The 24,143-nt window shown below is 52.8% G+C and overlaps 3 protein-coding genes across 3 annotated transcripts; 1 reads left to right on the forward strand and 2 right to left on the reverse strand.

Annotated features, from left to right (window-relative positions):
* The first annotated feature begins 848 nt into the window (after positions 1 to 848).
* CATSPER1 (cation channel sperm associated 1) lies at positions 849 to 12,509 on the forward strand. Its single transcript, XM_074372982.1, has 14 exons — positions 849 to 1,256; positions 1,349 to 1,531; positions 1,699 to 1,786; positions 2,697 to 2,909; positions 3,598 to 3,711; positions 3,880 to 4,039; positions 4,351 to 4,442; positions 4,591 to 4,734; positions 4,899 to 4,962; positions 5,127 to 5,199; positions 5,337 to 5,397; positions 9,990 to 10,065; positions 12,205 to 12,319; positions 12,483 to 12,509. The coding sequence occupies exons 1-14, from the start codon at positions 849 to 851 to the stop codon at positions 12,507 to 12,509; spliced, it is 1,818 nt and encodes a 605-aa protein (XP_074229083.1).
* Positions 12,510 to 15,009: 2,500 nt separating this feature from the next.
* CST6 (cystatin E/M) lies at positions 15,010 to 16,555 on the reverse strand. The gene is made up of 3 exons (XM_010956645.3): positions 16,189 to 16,555; positions 15,540 to 15,665; positions 15,010 to 15,221 (listed from the first exon to the last, which is right to left on the reverse strand). The coding sequence occupies exons 1-3, from the start codon at positions 16,420 to 16,422 to the stop codon at positions 15,138 to 15,140; spliced, it is 444 nt and encodes a 147-aa protein (XP_010954947.1). The 5' UTR covers positions 16,423 to 16,555; the 3' UTR covers positions 15,010 to 15,137.
* A 5,723-nt stretch (positions 16,556 to 22,278) lies between these two features.
* Positions 22,279 to 24,009, reverse strand: BANF1 (barrier to autointegration nuclear assembly factor 1). Its single transcript, XM_074371726.1, has 3 exons — positions 23,862 to 24,009; positions 23,039 to 23,167; positions 22,279 to 22,805 (listed from the first exon to the last, which is right to left on the reverse strand). The coding sequence occupies exons 2-3, from the start codon at positions 23,159 to 23,161 to the stop codon at positions 22,659 to 22,661; spliced, it is 270 nt and encodes an 89-aa protein (XP_074227827.1). The 5' UTR covers positions 23,162 to 23,167; positions 23,862 to 24,009; the 3' UTR covers positions 22,279 to 22,658.
* Between the last annotated feature and the right edge of the window lie 134 nt (positions 24,010 to 24,143).

The following is a 24,143-nucleotide window of genomic DNA, read 5'->3' on the forward strand; positions in this document are numbered from 1 at the left end:
CTGTAAAGTGGAAAAATGATATTCATCATGGGGGGTTATTGTGGGGTTAAATTAAAAGTGCCTAAAGTAGGTCTTCAATAAATAATGGCTGATAGTTTTAGTGATAATCTGAGTGGGGTTTCCATCACTGTCAATGATCAAGGAGAGAATAATAATACCAATTAATGCTATCGTGCCATTAGTATAAGCTTTACATATCTTTTTTGATCCTATGAGGTAGGTGCTATTATCCCCATTTTACAGAGGAAGAAACTGAGGCATACTAAGATTAAGCAACTAGCCCAAAGTCACACACGTACTTTCGAAGAAGTTGGGCCATTTGAACCTCAGAGCCAGTTGGTATTAGGTAGAACTGAGGACTGGACCATTTGACCTCTTCAAGTGCTTTCCAATACAGAGCTAAAGCAACTGCTGGGTCTGTGGTAATACCCTGGAATTCCTTGTCCAGCTTTGCCACTGACCTTCCTGGTCACCTTGGACCTGTCCCTTCCCCTTTCTTGACCTTGGTTTCTTCTCTTTATAATGAAGAGGTCAGACGCAGTGATCCTGGATTCTGAACTGCAGCCCAGGGGGAGACTTGGGAGTCAGGCCTGGGAAGGGGCCTGCTTGTGACATCATAGACGGGAGAATTCCACGAGAAGCTGGGCTTTCCTAGGAGCCCAGTGCCACAGACTACGTGAGAAAGGCAATACAGGATGGGGCCTTCAGGGGCCACGTCTTGAGCTTTCCTCATTCCAGCTTTCCCAGCACAGTCATGGAGCAACCCTCGATGGCTGAAAAGGCTCCAAGTGAGACAGACACCAAGGACTTGGATGTGCTCTCTCACCCCAGCTCGCCACTGCCGCACCATGGGCCAGGCCATAGTGCAGCCCACCACCGTCAAGAGCCCCGTCACGGCAGTGCGTCCCACCTTCGTGGCGTATCCAGTCATCTTGGTGGATCTCAGCACCTTGGTGAGCTCCAAGACTTCCGTGACGATGCCTTCTGCTGCCATTCCCCCAACTCCCCCCACCCCCCACGCCACGCTGAGGCCCACCATCACAGCGGAGCCCACCACGCCACATCCCTTTCCCTGGCTCCTCCCCATGACGCTGTTCCCTCCCACCATTCCTATGGTGAGGACCACTTTGATGATGAGCCCCACTCTGGTAGCAGAAGACATCATGGGGGCCCCCACCACCATAGGGAGTCCTACCACCATGGTGGGCTTCACCACCACAGTGAGGCTCCCCACCAGAGTGGGCTCCATCCACAAGGTAAACCTCACTACTGTAAAGACTCCCACCACTCTGGTGAACCCCCGACCACAGTGAGGCCTATCACCGTGTTGGGCCTCATCATCGGGAAGCCCGCCATCACAGAAGGCCTACTACCATGGGGTCCTACCACCCTGAGCTACCTCACCACCACAGTGAGCACCACCACGACAAGCACCACCGTGGCCACCATGGGCACCATGTGGAGCACCACCACAGTGCACATCCTTACGATCTCCCCCACGGAGAGCACTACCACAGGGAGTACCATCAGGGTAGCTCCCAACTCCTTGGCCCACACACATCCCCCAGCGTGGCCAGAGCCTCCCTCAGCTCTGTCTTTTCTCATCCAATAGTCCTCCAACCTAGCAAGACAAACATACAGAGCTCAGACCGGAACTTGGCTTGTTCCTGTAGCACAGTTCACTCACCTGATTTCCAGACCTCCAACAAAGTCCATCCTCAGGATTCCTCCTTTAACACCTCAGAAAGCTGGCCTAAAGGAGATGAGCAGTTTCAGAAGCGCAAAAGTGAGTCTTTGCTCTCCCCCCTCCCCCCACCCCAGCTGCCTGGCCCGGAGGCCAGACCTGAGTCCGGCCAGCATGTCCTTCCAAGGATCATGAGGCTTGTGCTCACCTGCGTGTGCATCCCATTGGCTATTCACTCGCCTGACTGTCCATCAGCCAATCTTTTATTCCTGGAATTATGCACCTCCTCAGTCTGCCAGCCATTTGTTCATTCAGTCACTGTTGCTTTTATTCGTGTGTCCACTTCTCAAATGTTTCCTCTTGTCTAGTATGAAAGCTGGGGGTGGTCACTTACACAACCAATCCCAGACCATCCCCAGTGATAGGGGTCTATCCTCCAGATAGGAACATTCACCACTGTAGGTTCTGTTTGTCCACATGTCCCCCACTAAACTGTGAGCTTCTTGAGGGCAGAGTTTTGGAACCAGTGCCTGAATGAGGGCCTTGTCTGAGGGCAAGAGGGACTTTGACTGATAACACGCAATCCCCCAAACTTGGCCCCCGATAGTTCAGTAAACACGGCAACAGCCTCACAAACAGGCTGAAGGGCGAGTGTCTAATTGTTTGGGGGTAGAGAGGGCAGTCAAGAGGGGGAGATGTTTCACTAGAATCTTGGAGAGAGAGAGTTTACCAGGAGGATGGGGCGGTGAAGAGGATGGGGTCTTCTGTGTACAAGCTGCCATGTGAGTAAAGAAAAGCACAGAGGTGCAGGAGCGTGAGCCCCGCGATGTGCCCAGGCAGACCCCAAATCCCAATCAGGCTGACTTGCCAGGGAACGGCTCAAGCCTGTGGCCCCAATACTAGTACAAGACTAGCACGGAGGCACATGGCAGGCAAGCAGGCAGGCTGGAGAGGGCGCCTGGGACCCCCGTGTCCCGTTCCACACAGGCTTGGCTTTCTGGCCTCTTTGCAGCTGGCCGAGCCCAGCGGACCCACAGGAGGCTGCATGCTGTGGACCTCTTCTATTGGTTGTGGGAAAAATTAAGCTACTTCATTTGGGACATCCGGAGAATGCTCAGGAGACTGACTGAGTCCCTAGCCTTTGAAGGCTTCATCCTCTTCATTGTCTGCCTCAACACCGTCATGCTCGTGGCCCAGACCTTCGCTCAAGTTGAGATCCGGGGCGGTAAGTGCTAGGGAGCCCGGTTCATATGGAGGAGGCCATTGATGTTCCAGGCCTCCTGTGGGCCTGACCAAGTGCCTAGTGACTCATAGAACTTGGGCCATTTGATCCTCGGAAGTAGGCAGCATCCCATCCTCCACCCCCACCCTCGCTGCGTTAGAGTGTGGCTCAGAGAGTTTTGCTGAAGTCAGCCAGCCAGCCAGAGACAGAAAAGCCCTCTCAACTTGAGGATGTACTGTTCATGACTGCAGCCACCAGGTGGCGCATCAGCTCTAGGTGCGCTGCTTTCCCCAAGAAGGCTGCCCAGAACCTAAGAGATGGTGAGAGTGGGAAACCAGGGAAGGAGGCCCCTGAAACCTGGGGAGCAGAATGAAGGAAAGGACCTGCCACAGGGCACATCAACTAAGGAGAGAAGAAGAAGAGTGACTGGTGTTTCTTGCAAGCTGTTTCAGGTTCTATTCTAAGCCCTTTACTATGTTAAATGCATTTAATGCTCATGGAAACTCTATCAGGCAGACTTATTATCACTATTTGATAGACAACAAAAGTGAGACACAGAGCAGTGAAGACACACAGCCATTGGGCAGAGCCAGGTTCTCCTTAAATTGCTGTGTGTGTGGTTCCAGTGGGGAGGAGTGAGGGGCTGGGGTCACTGGGGAGGGCCTTGAGCGAGCCCCCTGTGTCCCCACAGAGTGGCACTTCATGGCTTTGGACTCCATTTTCCTCTGCATCTATGTGGTGGAAGCTGTGCTCAAGATCGTTGCTCTGGGTCTCAAGTATTTTTCTGACCCCTGGAACAAACTGGGTGGGTAAGGGTGGAGCCTTTGTGTGTGTGTGTGTGTGCATGTGTCTGTATATGTTTGTGTGGTGGGAAGCAGGGGGTGTTGGCACCAGGAGGACTGTGGGTCTGGGCTAGGGGCCCAGGCAGGAGCCCATGACACCGAGCCGCCCCCTCCCCTCCCTATGCCCTCAGATTTCTTCATCATGGTCTTAGCCGTGCTGGACTTCATGCTCATGCATCTCAACTCTCCCTCCTTCACACACGCTGTCTACAACCAAAACACCTTCCGGATCGTCAAGGTCCTCAAGAGCCTGCGAACATTGCGGGCTATCTGGGTCCTGCGGAGGCTCAGGTCAGCGGGACCACAGCTGCCCACCCTGGTGTGGGGACTCTGAAGGAAGAGGGAACAATGGGCCTGGGCTCCCAAGGAATCTGCTGTGACCTGTTCAAGTGATGAGGGATGGGGAGGCGCAGACTCCAGCCTGCTTTCCTGATAAGCCTCCTGCCATCCACTCGGATCTATCTCTTCAGTTTCCAGAGAGGGGTCAGGACTCTTCCAAGTCACTAACAAATCAGGGACCTCCTGTCTCAGGTCAGCTCTGGCTGCCAGGCACAGATCCCCACTTCCACTGATTCAGCCTCCTTCTCAACCTCTGCCCACAGCTTCCTGACCAGCCTCCAGGAAGTGACTGGGACCCTGGCCCGGTCCTTGCCGTCCATCACTGCCATCCTCATCCTCATGTTTACCTGCCTCTGTATCCATGCCACGCATTCTGGGGTGGGAACATGAGGTGCTGGGCTGGACGGAGTTGCGGGGAGGGACCAGGAGCTGGCAGGGGGCAGGGAGGGGGAAACTGGGGGAGATGGGGACTCTGTGTGCCAGGTTTGGCCCTGAACAACCAGTCCTCTTCTCTGTGGTGTTCCGGGCGCTATTCCGCCAATCTGATCCGAAGCGCTTCCAGAACATCTTCACCACCATCTTCACACTCTTCACCCTGCTCACCCTGGACGACTGGTCCCTCATCTACATGGACAGCCGGGCCCAGGGTGGGGCAGACCTCAGGCTGAGTGGAGGGCAGGGTCTGGCTGGGTGTGCAGACCCAGAGGGCTCAGTTACCCTATCTGCCAGGTGGGGCTTCTGATGCTTGCTGACACGGGAATGGGGAGGGCTGGCAAGGAACTCACAGCTCGAACAACGCCCTCTCTCCCAGGTGCCTGGTACATCATCCCCATTCTCATGATTTATATCATCATCCAATACTTCATCTTCCTCAAGTGAGGACCCCACCCTTGTGCTCCCCAGCTTTACCCCCACAACACCTAACCCCGGGTCCCACTCCTCCCCTTTCACCATGGTTATGCCACAGTGAATCCAGAAGAGGGTGCAGGGCCTTGCCTATGGCCTCCTCCTTGAGAGTGCCCCACTGTCTCCGCCCCAGCCTGGTGATTGCTGTCCTGGTGGATAACTTCCAGATGGCCCTGCTCAAAGGCCTGGAGAAAGTGAAGCAGGAGGTACCAAGTCGGGTGGGGCAGGTGGACCAATCAGGAAAACATGAGGAGGGGCACAGAAGCTGGAGGGAAGGGAGGAGGGTGCTCCAGGGATGAGGAGACATGGGACTCTGGCAGGATTGAGGCCTCTTTCTTCCCAGGAGGCCACCCAGGTCCACGAGAATCTACTGGATGACTCACTGAGGGAGCTCATTGAAGCAGGTACCAGCACCCCCATCCTCCCAGCAGATACAGAGCTCCAGACCCAGCTTTAGAGTCCAAGACTCAGGCGAACTTTCAGAGCTTACAGCTTTGGTCCCAAGGGCACTAAGACAATCCTCCAAAAGCCAATTAAACTGATAGTCAATTCTTGAAAGACCCATTTGCAGAACAATTAATTAGCCAATTATGATTTGCCAAACATTATTTCTATGAAGAACTTTCAAAGTTTATAGAGTTGGTCTTATGTGGGGTGGTTTCAGCTGTCTTGAGGGTATTTTCAAGATGCTATCCACGCTTGTCCAGATTCACTCCAACTGGACTGAGGGCCTACATAATGAAGTTTCCTGTACATGTTCGTTTTTACACATCTGACTTTCCAGGTGAAAAGATTTTGAGCCAATTGCTTTGCCTCCTGCTTAAAGATCTTCAGAAATTTAGAATCTGAGCCCCAGAATCCCACTCTTAGGATCATCAACGCTGGAGACTAAGGGCCTTTAGGGGTCACCTGGCCTCTCTCCCACCCTCTCCATCGTGGACACTCAGTGCAAAAAAATTTAAGCAAAGAACAAAACCACAACTGACTGCTAAACAACCATCGGGAAAAAGACTGGAATCTAGCAAAAAAGATTTCTTCAACTGGAAACATAAAGAGGGCACTGCAGCAGGACGGTAGGAGGGGTGTTCTCACGATATAACTGGGCCCCAGACCTCCGAGTGGGCGGCCCACAAGCTGAGGAATAGTTAAGTTGCAGATGCCCTCCCACAGTTGTGAGAGTTCTAAGCCCCACGTCAGGCTCCTCAGCCCAGGGTTCTGGCATTGAGAGGAGGAGGAGACCCCAAGACATCTGGTTTTGAAGGCGAGTGGGGCTTAGCTCCAGAAGCCCCACTGGACTGGGGGAAACAGAGACTTCATTCTCTTTGGAAGTGTATACAGACTCTCACATGAGCCAGGTCCCAGGGCAGAGGCAGTGATTTCATAGAACCTGGGCCAGACCTCCCTGCTGGTTTTGGAAGATCTCCTGGAGAGGTAGGGGATGGATATAGCTCACCCGGGGACATAAAAGCTGATGGAAGACATTCTGGGGGGTGTTCACCTACATGAGCTTTCCTGGAGGCTGATATCTTGATTGGATCATTTGCACCAAGACCTAGCCCCACACAACAGCCTGCAGGGAAGCCTCAGGCCAAACAACATACAGGTTGGGAACACAGTCCCCCCCCCCCCATCAGCAGGCTTCCTGAGCCACAGACACCTCTAGACACTGGTGGGCCCTACCCACCAGAGGCCCAGGACCAAGCTTCATGCAGCAGTGGGCAGGCACTGACTCCCCCGCCAGGAACCCTGCATAAGCCTCTAGTCCAGCCTCATCCACCAGGGGCAGATATTAGAAATAAGAAAACAACAATCCCAAAGCCTATGGAAGGAGTCCACAAACACAGGCCAGACTCTACCCTGGGACTGGAAGGACCCTGGCTCTTGGGTGACGAGAGAGGAGTATACTGCTGGGATGTATAGGATGTCTTCCACAGAGGCCACCTCTCCAGTGTCAAGAAACATAATTAAGCTACCTAAAAATACAAATAGAAAGATAAACAATGTGAGGCGGCAGAGGAATATCTCCCAGGCCAAGGCACAAGATAAAATCCCAGAAGAAGAAATAAGTGATGAAGAGATAGGCTGTTTATCTGAGAAAGAATTTAAAGTAATGATGGCGAAGATGCTCAGAGAACTCAAGAGGAGTATAGGCAGACAGAGTTAGGTTTTTAGCAAAGAGTTGGAAAATATAAAGGATACCCAAACAGAGTTGAAGAATAAAATCACTGAAATGAGTAACACACTAGAAGGAACCAAGAATAGACTAAATGAGGCAGAGGAACGGATCAGTGAACTAGAAGACAGATTAGTGGAAATCACTACTACAGAACAGAAAAAAGAAAAAAGAATGAAAAGAAATGAGGATAATTTAAGAGTGCTCCGGGACAACATGAAGCGCACTAATATTCATATTATAGGGGTCAGAAAGAGAAGACAGAAAGGACCTGAGAAAATTTTTGGAGAGATAATAACTGAAAACTTCCCCAACTTGGGAAAGGAAACAGTCACCCAAGTCCAGGAAGCACAGAGAGTTCCTCACAGGATCAGCCCAAAGAGGAACACATCAAGGCACGTAGTCATCAAACGGACAACAATTAAGGATAAGGAGAAAATATTAAAATTAGCAAGAGAAAAGCAACAAATAACATACAAGGGAACTCCCATAAGGTTATCAGCTGATTTTTCAGCAGAAACTCTACAGGCCAGAAGAGAGTGGCACTATATATTTAAATTGATGAAAGGGGAAAAACTTACAACCAAGAATACTCTATCCAGCAAGGCTCTTGTTCAGACTTGATGGAGAAATCAAAAGCTTCACAGATAAACAAAAGCTAAAAGAATTCAGCACCACCAAACCAGCTTTACAACAAATGTTACAGGAACTTTTCTAGTCATCAAACCACAAGAAAAAACAAAAAGAAGAAAGAGGAGAAAAAAAGACCTACAAAGGATTGCTTTGGCAATTGAGGGTCTTTTGTGGTTCTATATAAATTTTGAAATTGTTTGCTCTAGTTCTATGAAAAATATCGTGTTTTGACAGGGGTTACACTGGATCTGTAGAATGCTTTGGTTAGTGTGGCCATTTTGATAATTTTGGTTCTTCCAATCCAAGAGCACAAGATGTGTTTCCATTTCTTTGTACCATCTTCAAGTTCCTTCATCAGTGTTTTACAGTTTTCAGAGAATAGGTAACCTCCTTGGTTAAGTTTATTTCTAGGTGTTTAGTTGTTTTTGATGCAATGGAAATGTTTATGCCAGTTATAAAATTCTGGTTTTTGAAGTGAAAAAAAAGTTAATGAAGGACTGCAAATGGCAAAATATTATTCTTTTTTATAGGTGAGTTGTATTCCATTACATATGTATGCTGCATCTTCTTCATCCATTCATCTATTGATGTGCACTTAGGATGCTTCCATATCTTGGCAATTATACATAACATTGCTGTTAATAGCAGGGTGTATGTATATTTTTGAATTAATGTTTTTGTTTTTCTCGGATATGTGCTCAGGAATGGAATTGCTGGGCCATATTGTGGTTCTATTTTTAGGTTTTTGAGAACTTTCCATATTGCTTTCCATAGTGGCTGCACCCATTTACATTCCCACCAACAGTGTACAAGTGTTCCATTTTCCCCACATCCTTGCCAACATTTGTTATTTGTGTTCTTTTTGATGATGGCCATTCTGACAGCTGTGAGATGGTGTCTCATTGTGATTCTGATTTGCATTTCCATGATATTAGTGATGTTGAGCAACTTTTCATGTTCCTGTTGGCCATCTGCATTTCCTCATTTGGAAAAATATCTGTTCAGTTCTTCTTATTTTAAATGGGTTGATTGTTTGCTTTTTAATTGAAGTACAGTTGATTTAAAATGTTATATTAGTTTCTGGTGTACAGCATGGATGGACTTGGAGGGCATTATGCTAAGTGAAATAAGTCAGACAGAGAAAGACAAATACTGTAGGATATCACTTACATGTGGAATCTAAAAAATACAACAACAAGTGAATATAACAGAAAAGAAACAGACTCAGATGTAGAGAAGGAACTAGTGGTTACCAGTAGGGAGAGGAAAAGGGGGCGGGGCAAGACCGAGGTGGAGGGTGAAGAGGTACAAACTATCAGGTATAAAATAAGCTACAGGGATGTGTTGTACACCATGGGGAATATAGCCAATATTTTATAATAACTATAAGTGGAATATAATCTTTAAAAATTTGTGAATTACTATATTGTATATAATATTGTACATCAGCTATACTTCAATTTAAAAATATAATGTAAAATAAATACACAAATTTCAAAAATTAAAAAAAAAAGCTTAAGCTAAAAGAAAAATTGTCTCAAATTACTTAGCAACTTGGGAGTTCATGGGCTTTCAGGAATGGCTGGATCCAGGACCCAATGTTGCTTGAGAGTTGGTCTCCTTCCATTTCTCTGCTCTGTAACTCTCTGTGTGGTTTTGTGCTTAGGGTGCTCTTCCCTTGTGGTGGGAATATGACCACCTGCAACTCTAGTCCCAAATCCTCACAGTATAGCTAAACACAGCTCTCCCAGCAGAGAGGTCCTCTTCTCCCAGCCATTCCAACAAAGTCCCAGAAATGAATCTCTTTGGCTCAGATTAATCACCTGGCTATTTCTGAACCAATCACTGTAACCCAAAGGCTAGGCTGTTCTGATTGGCCAGGCTTGTCCTTAGAGTTGTGGGGGGTCAACCCCAGCTAGACAACAGTCCACCAAAAGGGGTGGGAGTGGGTCCTCAGGAAAACTGGGAGACTTTTACCAGAAGAAGAGGGAATGGATGATGGACCAGTAAACAAACAAAACATACTCCATGCCCAGAGAAGCAATCTCTTTGGGGACATTCTAGACAAAACAAACAAACAAACAAAAAACCCTGACCCCTGTTTGAGTGTCTCCAGGACACAGGGGATTCCCTCCACCCACTCTCAATCCAGGTGTCTCCCTGACCTCCTCCTTCTTTCTCTACATCCAGAACCAGAAGAGGCGCTGAGTGAACACACTAGACAGAAGCAGCTCGTTGAGAAACAATTTGGAACCATGACTGAGAAGTAAGGAGACATGAAGGGAGGCAAGGCCTCAGGTCTAAGGGGAGTAGTCTGGGGGCCTGACCGCTGGGCTGGCAGGGGAAGGGGCACTGCCCACCTCTCTGGAAGCAGAGCACTAAGGCTTATGGGATGTGGTGAGCTTGAGTGGCTTCTGCTCACCCTGAGTCATCTTGTGCCATCAAGTGAATCCTCCCAGCAGCACCTAAAGGGCCATGAGAGCCCCTCTGAGCCCGACCACCCAGGGCAGGGGCAGTGGCGAGATGCTGGAGGAATGGGAGTTCTGCTCACTTTTTTTACTCGAGCAGCATCCCTGATCCTTGCTCTGGGCTAGGTTCTGCGAGGACTCCAGAGACCCAAAGAGGACACAATTGGCACCTGCCTGTGAGGGCCCCACCTCTGTAGAATGCGCTGGGCCACGGAGGGCTGGTGGGCTTCAGCTGGGTGGAGGGAAGAGGACGGTGGGTTGGGGAACAGCTTAGGTAAATGCAGGGGAGGCAGATGGTCAGCAGCCCTTCCTGTCAACGTGAGCGGCCGGCTGGGCCAGGACTCCTGGGGATGCGTGGCTGTGCTCATGGCTGGGGGTCCTTGGCACAGACTCCTGGCCCCTGCTCTCAGGCCTGGCTCCCCAGAGAGCCTTCTTACTGAAAGCTGGGCCCACCCCACCGCATCCAGACCGGCTCCAAACCAGCCCGACAGCTGGCACCCTCCAGGTTCTGCTCACCCACCAACAGAGCTCAAGCCCCAAGGCCTCCATGATCATGGCAGCTGCTACCACCCCCGTTGCATCCTAGCTTTACCCACAGCGTCACACATACGTGCCCTCCCTCAGGCCTTTGCCCACACCGTTCTCTCCGCCTGCGATGTTTTCTGGCTGCCGACAGACACCAGGCTCAAGTGATTAAGAGTTAGAAGAGCTGAGTTCCAGTCCTGCTCGTTTCACCTCCTGTCCTCCCTCCAGGTCCCAGCTCCTTGGCCCTCAGCCTGGTCTGGATCCTTGGCACCTCTGTGATACCTGCCGTGGGGGTTTCTTGGCCTCTGGTCTCTTCTCCACTGGTCCACCTCCACCTTCACTGAGAGTGTCTTTGGTTTGCTGTTGTTTGGTTTGTTCTCATCTTTTTGTTTTCCTTTCTTTTTCTTTTTATTGACTTAAAGAGTGATCTTTGTTGAAAGAAGTTTTGGCCTTTTCTGCCTTCCCTGCAAGGGCTCCTGCCTCCCTTAGTTTAAGGGTCGGGTGCCTTGCTGTGACCTTCCCTGCATGTCTCCACCTTCAATTCATCCGTTCTCTAAAACCTCCCTCCCTGAGGCCCACCTCTGCCCCCAGAACACTCCCCACTGTTCACAGACCTGGAGCACCAGGAGCCCTGTCTGAGCTCAGCAAACACTCAAATTCAGCTCAGCGGCACTTCCTCCAGAAACCTTTCCTCACCCCCAGTACTGGGGGAGGCTTCCTCCTCTGGGCCCCTCAGTGCCCCGTGTTCACACTTATCACAGGTGTAAACACACTTGGTTTGCTTTCCTGGCTCCGCCACAGACTGAGCTTCTCCAGGGCAGGGGCTGTTTCTCGCTCATTTCTACATCCTTGGCACACCTGGCAGTGTTCATTGATTTCAGTGTTATTTGATGGACTGATTGGTAAGATAAGTTGGCAGCAAAGGAGTTAATGAATGGGTAGTCCATGAGGGTGAGGTTTAGGTAAGGGGTGGGCGTGTGGGGCCAGGGAAGAGCAGGTGGATGGGGGTATGGATGAGTGAGGGAAAGGGTTGTGTGGTCTGATGGGTGAGTGAATAGCTAAACAGATGGGTGGGTGTGTGGGTAGGTGGCTGAGTGGGTGCATGAGTCAGTAGGGGGTAGTTGAAGGGGCAGCAGGTGGGTGGACTGATGGAGGGTTGGGTGATTGGAAGGTAAACAGTTAATTGTCAGAATCTGCTGTGGTCCAGACAAACGGTGGGGCCGGGGAAGGGCCACACACAGAAACATGGTGGCCATGGATGGAAAGGAAGCCCTAGGGTAATGTAAGTTGGGAGGAAGGGGTCAAGCAAGAAGAACTGTCTGGGGGGCTCTGGGGCTCTGGGGCTCTGGGGACCAAGATGGCCCAGCCAGGCAGGTCCACCCAGTCAGGGCTCTGCCCCACTCCCTTCCCAGGCAGCAGGAGCTCCTGTTCCACTTCCTGCAGCTGGCGGCTGGGGTGGAGCATTACCAGCAGAAATTCCGCTCCCAGGCAGCTGTCATTGATGAGATTGTGGACACTGCATTTGAGGTGAACCAGGCACCCGACGGGAGGAGCCAGAGGGAGGGGGAGGACACGGGAAGGCCAGGCTTCAGGGGCTTGTGCCCAGAAGTGGCCCTGAGTCACAGTCCCGTGGGCATTGGGAAAGGCCGAGGCCTGCACTGGTCCCATTATCTCCTGCCCCATTCTGCAGGCTGGCGAAGAGGACTTCAGGAGGTGACCCTGGAGAGGCAGCCGCGTCAGACTTCAGCCCATGGCAGGCTGCCCAGCCAGTGGGTCGGGACAAGATCTGCTGGAAAGATTGTTGGGCCTGCAGGGATGGGCCCCAACAGAGTTTTAAAACCCCAGGTGGCTCTGCATCCTCACTGGCCGGGCCGAGGCACAGGGCAAGGGGTCTGGGGCGCAGGCAGGCGTGTGCAGACTTGAGTGTGTGTGTGCGCGGGAGTGTTGTAGGTGAAAGGCTCCATTCTTGGATTCCCCTCTGGTCCTGCCAGAGCCTAGCCCGTGCCTTGGCAGCAGCCAGAGGGGTGCCGTGGAAAGGGGGCCAGGCTCAGTGCTGGAGGGAGTGCTGGCCATCACCCTGCTTTGGGGAGGAAGGCCGGTCTGGCTCAAGAGACAGGAGGAAAAGAACAGGCTGGGACAGCCTACAGTTCTCAGGACTTGGGGGGCCAGGAGGCCCAAAGCCTAGGAACTTAAGACTACTAGCACCCTCAGCAACTAGTATAAAGGTGCCAACTCAATGGTGATGCCATAAGCCCAGAGGTCAGAGGTCGTTGCCATACCTTGCCTGGTCTGGAGTCAGGCTAAGGAGCCTCAATGAGGTGGGAGGGGGGAGGCTGCTCAAGTCCTCCTGGCCTCCAGGTGGCGGCCGGGGTGGGGCGTGTGTGGCATGGAGGCGCCTCTGTTAGAGGGAAGCCAGGATGAGGCTGACTGTTGAAGGCTGAGGGGTGACAGACTGTTTTGCCAGCCACCCCTCTGGCCACCAGTCTGGACCAGACAGTGGTGAAGTCTCCCTGGCCGAGCCGAGGGTGCGGGCTGGCCCAGGGCCTGGGAATAGACTGTGCAAAGGAAATGCCGTCTGGGATTTGGGCACAGACTCCAGGGGTGGAGAGGCCACCTGGCAAAGATCTCCAGGCCTCGCCTCACCCCACCACCTCACACATTCACTCAACAAGCATTTCCTGCCACTTACCCTGTACCAGCCATGCAGGCGGCTCCAGCCTGGTGCCCATGGGAGCCCTCCCTGCAGCATCCCCGCCTCAGGCCCCTGGGTTGTCTGCACAGCCACCTCTGACAGGCTTGAGCAGATGTGTGGCTGGAGGGGTTCCCCTCCATTCCTGACTCCTGGCAAACTCAGCCCCTCGGGCTTCCAAGTGAGTCAGTTTATTTTCCACCTCCCCATCCCCATCCTGTATGGCCTCCGAGGGCTCTAGAGGATGGGAGCTGGGGCCGTTCCTCGTTAAGTCGCAGCATTGGGGGGGATCCAGCCAGGCATGAAGGGAGCATGAGGCCTGGCCTGGAAGGCGCTGCCAGGCGCCTTCCACAGTCCCCTCGGTCTGCCTGCCAGGGCCTGATGCTGTCCACACCTCAGGCTCCCACCGGATCCAGTTACTGCCTTTCCTGTCCCAGGTGTGGGTGTGCGTTTGTGTACCTGCAGGACAGCTCTGGGTGGGGGGATGTGGGTGCCTGGGGCTGTGAGAGGGGGATCTGTGTATACATCTCCAGGTTGTCCCTTGGGGCGGGGTTGTTGCTTCTGTGTGTTTGTGTCTGCTTCCGGGTTGCATTATGTGTGTGGTGGTTTTCTGGATGTATGTGTGGTGTCTGGGAGCAATCTGAGTGTGTGTGGTGGGTTTGTGTGTGTGTAGTAAATATTAATTCCAGCCACAAATTCAGGTGCACAAAAAAAGTTCCAGTTCTGTTTTCTAATTTATTTTTTTTTGGTGGGGGGAGAGGGGTAATTAGGTTTATTTATTTTTAATGGAGGTACTAGGGATTGAACCCAGGACCTCATGCATGCTAAGCACACCCTCTATCACTGAGATCTACCCTTCCCCTCCAGCTCTGTTTTCCTTAAATGACATTAAATTGCATCTATTCCCTCATCCCTCCTGTGGACAGCGAATTCCTCAGTCCTCTTAGCGCTCCCTGCCCACCCCTTCCAGGGTCTTGCACAGGACAAAGCATTGGGGGTCCTTCTGGCATGTGGCCCACTGTGCACTTGAGAGCCACTGTCCCAGCCCTCGTGGTCTCTTGGCCTTCAGGGCCTCTGCCATCTCTGGGTCACATGCTGGTGTAAGAATCTCATCAGCTGAGAGCTCGATGTCCTGGGGCCCGGCTGGCTGAACCCCCAACGTGCCACTCGGAGTCATCCTGGCAGCTGATGGGGAGCAGAGTTCAAGCACTCTTCAGAGTTTTCACTGGCTGCTGTCCCTTCCCAGTCAGGGCATCATCCATCCCCTTTGACGTCCTCTCCCCACCCTTAGCTGAGAATTTTGGGAGTCTCTGGAGGTTCATTCCTCTGTCTGTGCAGCTGAGGTGTTTGGGGGACTCCAAATTTGGGAGATGAACCTTGCACCCTTAACACTGTCTGGGCTGGGACAGCAGAGGCTCCGCTGCAGGTGGTTTGGGCACCCTGTCAGCTGGAGGGGGTGCTGAGAGCTGCTGAGAGTGGGACTGGGGGACAGGAGGGGAAGAGGAGTGAAGCACTCGGAAGAGACCGATGCAAGAAGAAATGCTAGCCATTTATTGCAACAGATATGGTCCAGGGACCTGAAGTGCCCTCCACCGATGCGCCTGCTCCTGCCCAGTCCCGCCCACTCCCTCCCTCTCCTAGGCCCGCAGAGGTCTCCTACACAGGCACACAGTTGTGCTTCAGAAGGCGGGAGGAGTTCTGCCAGGGAACCATGAGGATCTCAAAGTCACAGCGCAGCTTCTGCAGACAGAGCATGAGGAAAGGAGGGTTAGCCTGGTCCCAGGCCTGCCTCCTCCCAACTGTCAGCCCCGTGCCAGTCACATTTCCCTGTGACGTGCTGGCCCAAGGGACATCGAGTCGGATGGCCAAGACCAGATTCCAAATCTTTCTAATGAACCCCCTCCCTCCAGGGGAAGCCCCCAGGCTTCTCCTCTTGGTACCCCACCCCAGCATTAGGGGCTGAGTCATCCAGAAGGGAGGGACAGGTCCAGCCAGACCAGTTCAGGACCCAAGTGCTGGCAGGACAGGCTGATGCCTGGCTCAGGGCAGGGCTGTTACCTCCTGCTGTGCTTCTGCAGCCAGAGGGCAGATGGTGAGGTCTATGTGGTCTCCAGCCATTGCGTTCTTCTGGCAGGCTGTGCTTCCCATTTCCACGGTCAGGTAGTACTTGACGCCAGCCACCAGCTGGGACGGAGGGTGGGGACCAGTCAGGGGTGCTGGGAGACAACCCTTGACCTGGACCTCTCCCCTCTCTCCATATCCTCCCATCTCCCCTCATCTTCCCCGGACATAACCAGCACACTGTCCTTGGGATTCAGATCTGGGATGCATGTGGGGACAGGAATGGGTGGGGAGGGGTGACAGGGAGTTCTGGTGGGGATCCCTGAGAAGTGGGGAAATCCAGGAGGCTGAGATTCAAGTCCACACAGCGGCCTGTCTCTCATCATCCTCTCCCCAAACCCACCCATCACAGCAGGGAGGCTAGTGAGGTAGCTGTGCAAATTCAGGGTTGGATCCTATTTGAGATATCTTGTTCATCACGAATTTTTGGCATTAATTGGACTTTCCACAATATATTGTATTAAAATGTCATCCTGATCACTCTCGTGTCGCCCCGACCTTGATCTGGTGCCCCGCTGAGTGCCTCCCTCGCCTCCCCCCAGCGCCCCGCCTCCCCTCCTGCCCGGTCCCGCCGGAGGGGCCGCACCTGGCTCTGCGCCCGGAGGACGTTGGTATCGCGGAAGTAGTAGACGCTGTTGCTGCCCATGTTGTAGTTGGCCACGGCCACCTGCACCGCCTTCTGCACCTGCGGGTCGCTGGGCGACAGTTCCTGGCGTTCTCCGACCTTGCGGTCCCCTGGCCGGGCATCGCTGGGCAGCGCCAGGAGGCAGAGCGCGAGCAGGGCCAGCCCCAGCGGCAGCAGGAGGCTCGGACGCGCCATGATCGTCGGTGTCTGGCCTCGGCCTCGGCCCGCGCCGCTTTTACGGGCTCCGGGCTCCGCGGCCCCGCCCGCTCTCCCGCCGCCCGCCGTGCGCCCCCGCAGCCGGGCAGGGGAGGGACCGCTGGGGCTGGGCAGTCCTCTCGGCGAGGCTGTGTCCCGGCGCCAAGGGCGACAGTGGACAGGCACAAGCACACCTGTGTACTACGATGCTGCCTGATCTCCAGGGCACACCTAGTCCAGGGAGGGAAAAGCCAGCGACAGTCCTCAGCAACAAGTGCCCCGACTGGGGCAGTTCACCGAGGCCCATCCAGTATGAAATACCACCAACAGCCACCAGCAGGCACTTACTGTCCCCACCATCTACTAACCGGGTAACCTTGGAGAAGACTAAACTCTCACTACTTCAGTTTCCTTCTCTGTAAAATGGGTTGCTGTGAGGATTCAATAAGTAAAGTGCTTAGGGGAGGCCTGGTGCTCTATACACAGCAGGCAAGTAGAAGGCATTACTGTGCTGAGCCACTGTTTAACGCCCACCACCAGCATGATGTGGGAATCAGTAATGCTTCCACTTTACAGAGGCTTAAACAGGACACAAAGTGAACGTTGAGAACTGACCAGAAGGAGGGATGTACATGGTACCAGCTCTGCCATTCACTGCTTGGGGGACTTCAGTGTCCTCATCTGAAGAAAGGACACTATTCTTGTCTTCTAAGGTTATGATGACATATTGGCCCAAGACTGGGTCACTCCTAGGTAAACTGGGCATGTGTTGGAGATACCAGCAAAATAGGGCTATGACTTTTGGGGGGGAGTAATCTGACAATTAGGATATTAAAAAACAGCATTGAAGTAGTCAACACTGGAAAAGTCTGGATTTTATTGGAATTCTTTAGAATTAGTATTTCAGAGTTCAGGGTAGTTTGCACTTTTAATCACATATTGCTAGGGGAGATGGGGCTTTTTGCTCTTGGGACATGAAGATCTAGTTAGTGCTTAGGGCCTCCAAGGATCTTAACTGGGGCTTGGGAGAGGCTGTGGTTTTCAGTGTTGACGTTTAGCAAGTGGTAGCTATTATTGTGATGAGTATTATGAGTAAGCAGCCAGTATTCCTTCCCCCACCTGCCCCCACACCCACCAATTCTTGGCCTCTCAGAATCCCAGGACCAGGAAAGGCAGTGATTTCTCCCTGGGAGACTGGAACCAGAATGTTGTCACTGCCCAGTCCAGCTGCTACCCCACCCCCTCAGCCCAGCTGTGAAAAACAATCTGGGGACGCCAAGGAGCAGCCACAAGTTTGTCGAGGGCTCAGGTGTCTGCCTTAAAGGGACAGGCCCATTCGTGCGAAAGCTGGTAAAAGCTTGGCTTGGTGAGAAGGCCAGGGCCAGGCAGGAGCCCGACCTGAGAGAAGCTGGGAGTGTAGAAGAGTAAGAGTCCAGGACCGCAGTACTGGGGAGAGGTGGGAGAGGCAGCCCCAAGGGACTGGGAGCCTCCTTGGGTTCTCCGTGTCAGCTCTCCTGTCCATTGGAACTCAGCTATGGACACACTTACCTCTAATAGCTCCGTGGGAAATTATCTGAGGCCCAGTCTCCAACTCACCAAGGGCCAGGGGGTCCCCAGATCACTTGCCCCTGCCCTACCTGTCATTCCTTTGTGCTAACACCAATAAATCTTTTGCACACCAACCTAATAATTTCCAAAGCCTTTTCACCCACTGATCTATTCTCACAAGCATCCTGAGTTAGTAATCATCATCCTCGTTTTGCAGATGAAGAAAGTTAATCAGATATGTCAGGACGCTTGTCCGAGGTCACTTAACTAGAAGTGGGGTCTTGGTGAGAAAAGAGGGATGGGGAAGGGAAATTAATTCCTGGGCTCTGATATGTGCCAGGCCTTGTACCAGGGACTCAATATATGTCCTCTCATCCTTATAACAACTCTGTAGAAGCAGTGATTTTATATATATATACACACACACACAGATACATACACACACACATATATTTTATACACACACACACACACTTTTTTTTTTTTTACAAGGAGGAAATGGAGGGTCAAAGGAGAAGGGTAAGTGGTGGGCCAGCATCCTAGTGTGTGAGTTCTGGGCTGCCCCGCAGGGATATGAGGTCTGCTGTGATGAGGGAGGCTCCCTGGGGGTGGGGGTGCCCTGGGAAAACTGGGTCTCATCTGGAAAAGTCTTAGCCTGGACTCCGTCCATCCTTAGTCTGGACCACTCTGGCTTCCAGAAGTAGGCCTGGGCCAGGTGTGAGCTCAGGTTGGCCATCCTCACTGGCCACCAGGCATGGCCTCCAGTTTTGCCGTGGCCCCGTCATCCCAACCTGGTTTCCCATCGCACCCCTCCCCTGCCCCTGGCTGATGGGCCTCGCTAACCAGGGTGGGCCCTTGGCATCTCCTTCACCCTGGGATCTGGTCGTCGAGTACTTTCATGCTGCTCCCAGGGCCGTCTTCCTTGAAAGTTTGGCTGGGCCACGATATTCCCTCCCCAGGGCTCTGCTCCCCTTTCCCTGTCGGACCACATCCTGGACAGGGAACTGGATGGCAAGGAAAGCTGCAATACAACCGTGAGTCAAGCTGCTCTCCGTGGAGGAGCTCCCCCAGGTGCCAGGGGCTTCGCGTTCATTAGCTGGTTGAATCTTCACAAGGCCACACCAGCTGACAGAGGCTCAGGGCAGTGAAACCACTTGCTCAAGGTCACGCAGGGAGGAAAGAAGGAACCGAGAGCAGAAACAGGACTCTTGCAGGCTACTGTCAGTCAAGGCCAGAAATAACAGTAGGAAGAGCCCTGGGTCCCTGCAGGGAGGAGGCAACGTGGAAGGGGCTGATAGACCTGAGCATGGACTGTGAGCCTTTCACACCCTCTGGGCTGCCACTGGGTTGGGGTGGGGAAGTGAGTCTTCGGCTGGGATTCATCCCGTAGTTTCCCCCTATTTCCTTCCCAGGGGCAGCAGGACCCCTTCAGGACCCCGGAATGCAGGGGTTGGGTTCACCCCAAGCTTTGGGCCAGATCTGCACACTTGAGAAAGACTGACTCGGGGGTCCAGCTCTGGCTGGGTACAGCAGAGGTAGGGGGACACTGAGTCAATCTTTACTGACTTCTGGCCCCACCCATGCTTCCAGCCATGCACGTCCTGTTGGGAGGCGTGGGCTGACATCTAGATAACCTGCCTCCTACCCATCCCCACCCAGGTCTGCTTTCTCCAGCATTCCAGGCCTTGCTCCCTTTGTCCTGCTGGCCAAGTCACGGCTGGGTCTCTGAGAGGCCGCCATTACAATGTACATTCCAGATGCCCTTTGTCCCCTGCTGCTCCAGGAGGCAGATTCAGGAAGTTGATTCAGGAAGTCGTATGGGAAGCCCCAAAGAGCCCGGCCCAAGGGTTCCGGGCCCACCTGTCACAGGTACTGCCGCGCCCAAGGGGGAGGTGGAAAGCAGGCTGCAGCCCCTTCAGGGCCGAAGCCTGCGGGTGTGGCAGAGAAGAGCCCAGAGTGAGGATAGCAAGCAGCACGTACCACAGAGCTGTGCCGGGCAGGCCCCAGGACCAGAGCCACCAGAGGCAAGACCGGGCAATCTGCATGGGCAGGAGCTCCAGGAAGGGCATCATGAAGGAGCAGGGAGTCTCCATGACCTCGCAGAGTGCCAGCAGCACTCCGGCACTACCAGGGCTGAGGGGGGCGGCTGTGGCCCTGCCCAGCCCCCGCCTAAGCACACCAGGCCTGTGTGACAGCAATCACAGCACAAGGGTCAAGGCTCAGGGGACTCCGAGGTGACCCTGGACCCATCCAGGATAACTTCAGAAACAAAGTATGGCCAGAACCTTCAAGGACAGCCCACACGATCAACTAGGCCTGGGCTTCAGATAGGCACCCTCCCAGGAAGCAGCCTGTAACGCAGACTGGGCCCAGCTCTGGCCATCCTGCGACCTTCGGGGGTGGGGGCGCCGCTCACACTTCCCAGAACTTGCATGGAACTCTCATCCCTACTAACAACTATCATATTTTCTGACTAATCATCTAATTGCTCTATTTTTATTTTTGGTTTCCCTTTTATCCTTCTACCGTTCTCAGATGTAGCTAATAAACAGAAACGTACCCAGAACATACAGTCAATGCCTGAATCACCATCATACAGGTCAAGAAATGGAAACTGCCATTCCCAGCCCCAAAAGTTCCCACACAGCACACCTGCCTCCCTCCCCAAAGCCAATCACTACCAACTTTTCTTTTTTTCTTTTTAAAAAATTTTTGGGGGAGGTAATTATGTTCATTCACTCCTCTTTTTTTTTTTTTTTTTAATGGCAGTACCAGGGATTGAACCCAGGACCTCATGCATGCTAAGCACGTGCTCTACCGCTGAGCTGTACCCTCCCCGCTTCTTTTTCTTTACTATTGAATGTTGGCTCAGATGCTGGTGCAGGCGCGCGAGTGTCCCCATCACAGCCCCAGGAACAGAACTGCTGGCTCACAGGGTGGGTCTTTAGTTTTACTGGAAAACACCCAACTGTTTTCTCTAACTGTTTACACCAAATAACACTCCCACCAGCCGGGTATCAGTTCCTGTTGCTCCATTTTATCATCAGCACTTGGTATTGTGAGACTTCAAAATTTTTGCCAGTCTTGTGAGTGTGTAATGGCATGTTTGTGTTTCTGACCACTACTGTGATTGAGCACATTTTGACGTGTTTTCACCATCTGGGTGTTCCTCTATGGCTGCCCTTCAGCTCTTTTTTAGGCACTTTCCTGTTGTGCTGTCTTGACTGCAGTTGTGAATATGCTCTGGACACAGCCCTTCATCATTTACGTGTGCTGCAAATACCCTTCCCCACCTTGGGTCAGTCTCCTTCCTCTCTTTACGGGATCCTTAGATGAACAAAGTTTCTATAATGAAGTTATATTTACTAACTTTTTCTTAATTTTTCCTTACTGTGAGATCATGAAAATCTTCTCATCCCAGTTCTAATATTCATTATCCATCATCTCTCTCCTTGCCAGACTAGTCCCTCTGAGGAAAATTCTGTAACCGAGTAGGTTTTCAACGATGCTAGCATTGCATCTGATTCTTACAATAACCTCATTTTCCAGGTGGGGAAACAGAGTCTCAGAGAAGCCAACTGACACGACCAAGGAGCACAGTACTCTCAGGTACATGTGTTTCCATGTCATGTTTTGAGAGTCAGTGTGAGTACTTAGTATTAAGTCCATGGTCGTGACATTCAGCCTCTCTGAGCCTCTAGTTTCCTCACCGATAAAAGAGAAAACAATTACTTGTTATTGCGGAAAAAAAGAAAAAGCTTGCAAAGATCTTAGCTGTGGGCCTGGTTCATACAGGTGTTTGACAAAGAGCACAACGAAAATGTACCAAATTAAAGGGTAACTCACTCAACACTCCACCCCCAGTTATGACGCCCATGTTCTTCCTGCCTCCCTAAGAAAACAGGGCAGACTGCAAGAATCCTGCCCACTCCTCCCAGAGGCCAGGAGGTACCTGCCAATGATGACTGACAGGCAAATCCCTACCCACATCCAGTCCACCCTCTTCCTGGTAGCTCTGACTCCCACTGACTTTTCCACCAGGTGCTGCCTAGCCCAGCTGTTGACCACACTGACATTTGGAACACCACAGCTCATCTGGATCCCAGGATATGGTCAACCCACATTCTCTCCCACACTATTCAGAGATTGAGACACTCCAAGCACCCGCCTAAGGCCCATGTGGCCAAGGTGGCTGCCCTTTGAGGAGGCTGCCAGTTTCGATCTGCACTGATAAGGAGTGACAAACCTGGTCAGTCCCGGAGAAACAGGCAACTCCCAGCCCACCTGCTTTCCACGCACAAGACCCAGTTATGAAGGCCACTAACTTTATTGATTTAAAAAATTTTACAAGGACAGTGACTGTTCCGCCAAACAGAGGACCAAATGGCATAAAACAGACCAGAGGTGAGGGTGGGTGTGAAGAAAGGGGCCAGGAATCCACTCAGAAAAGCTGGTAATTGCTGACATGAAATTGGCAAGGAGAGAAGGGAAATGCATGCAAGAGTGAGAATTACAAAAAAGTTGAAATGGTGAGGGGAGAGAACTCCCAAAAGACCCTGGAGTACATCGGAGGTGTGGACGACAACAGCAATCTTTTCCTTTGTAAAGACGGAGGAGTAGTCCTCACTTGGCTGCAAACTCTGGAGACTCAATGCTGGGGTTAGGGATCGGGGTCTCCCCAGAGAGCATCACAAGAAGGCGTCGCACCACTCTCGAAGACACCCGAAGCAGTCCCGAGACTGCTTGGCGTTGGCACCGCATGTGTCCTTCAGCCATTCTCGGAAGAGGTCTTCATCTTTCTTTAGAACCAGAAACTGGCCAAGGACCACATAGGCCTGCAAAACAGAGCAAAGGGCGTGCTGCTAAGTGCTCTATGGGACTAAGAACACAAAGGCCACTTCTGTACTATTCAAAGTACATGCACCTAGGAGGCAGGGCAGGCTCTGGCTAGCTCTTCCGATTACCCACCACTGTCAGCCCCCAAAAGATACACTTACTCTCAAACTGCCAGGAAATATGGTAGTCTGCCACCCCCAGGCCTCCCTAGCTGCATGCAGCCTCCCAGCACCTTGTCAAAGCCTCTTTCCTCCAGCTTCTTGCCCAGGACTTCACCAATCCCGGCCAGGCTTCCCACTGGTTTTTCCCCCATGGGCTCTGCCACGAAGTCTCGGTGCTTCTGGGAGGTTGTCATCTTGATCTGGGAATCCCAAGAAAAAGTAGGTTAGAGCTGAACACCTAGGAACTTTCAAAGGCCCAGTGGCAACTCACAGTAAGAGGAAACTAGACCCGTCATTATGGAGACTTACTCGATTCCCCCCACTTCACAGATGAGAAAACTGACTAGGGAAGAGTCTTTTTATTACTCTTCAAGAGAGAAATGTCTCCCACTTCCTGCGGGAGCTGGCTTTTGGCACCGCCCCAAAGAAAAAACTATCTAGCCCTAACAGGTGGCGAACGCGGGGCAATCCCAGGGTTGGTCAATACCCAGGGCCCGCCCTGAAACTGTCACTCCTCTGTGACCTTGGCTGGGCAAAGGCAGCACTGACTCTGCCTGGCACCGCTAGCCGGCCTGAAAAGCAAAGGGAGTCTCTCCATCCCATCCGCCCCACGGGCTGCACACGGAGAGAAGGCCCTGAGCGCGCACACTCGACGCTCCAGCCCGCGGGGTCCAAGCCTGGGCTCCCGCCGCGCCCCACGCCGCCGGCCCCACCCTCAACGTGCCGTACACCGTCCCCGCCCCCTCCCTGCACCGCTGCGCCCCTCCCCGCGGCCAAGCTCTCTCCGAGGGCGCATCTTCTTGCCCGCCGCAGCGCTTGCGGCCCCTCTCCTCCCCTCCTCCCCGCGCCTCCTCTGGACTCCAGCCTAGGCTCCGCTCCGCGGCTCGCGCTCACCCGCAGCTCCGACTCTCCTAACGGCTTCTCCCGCCACCCGGCTGCTCCCACCGATACCTCAGCCCACTAGAACTTTCTTCCACTTCCGCTTCCGGGTCGCCTCAAGAGCCGCTTTAAAAAAACTACTATGGGCACTTCTAGCCTCATAGAGTCATAGAGATGAGGCGCCCCGGACCTCGTGTGCACCCTTAATAGGCACTCCTTTCCGGGCATTTTTCGGGAAGCCTGACTGCCTTCTGTGGCCTCGTTTCTCGGGAAGCATTTCCGGTCTCAGGCAGCAGA

This window comes from Camelus bactrianus, chromosome 10, assembly GCF_048773025.1.
Source record: "Camelus bactrianus isolate YW-2024 breed Bactrian camel chromosome 10, ASM4877302v1, whole genome shotgun sequence".
NCBI lineage: Eukaryota > Metazoa > Chordata > Mammalia > Artiodactyla > Camelidae > Camelus > Camelus bactrianus.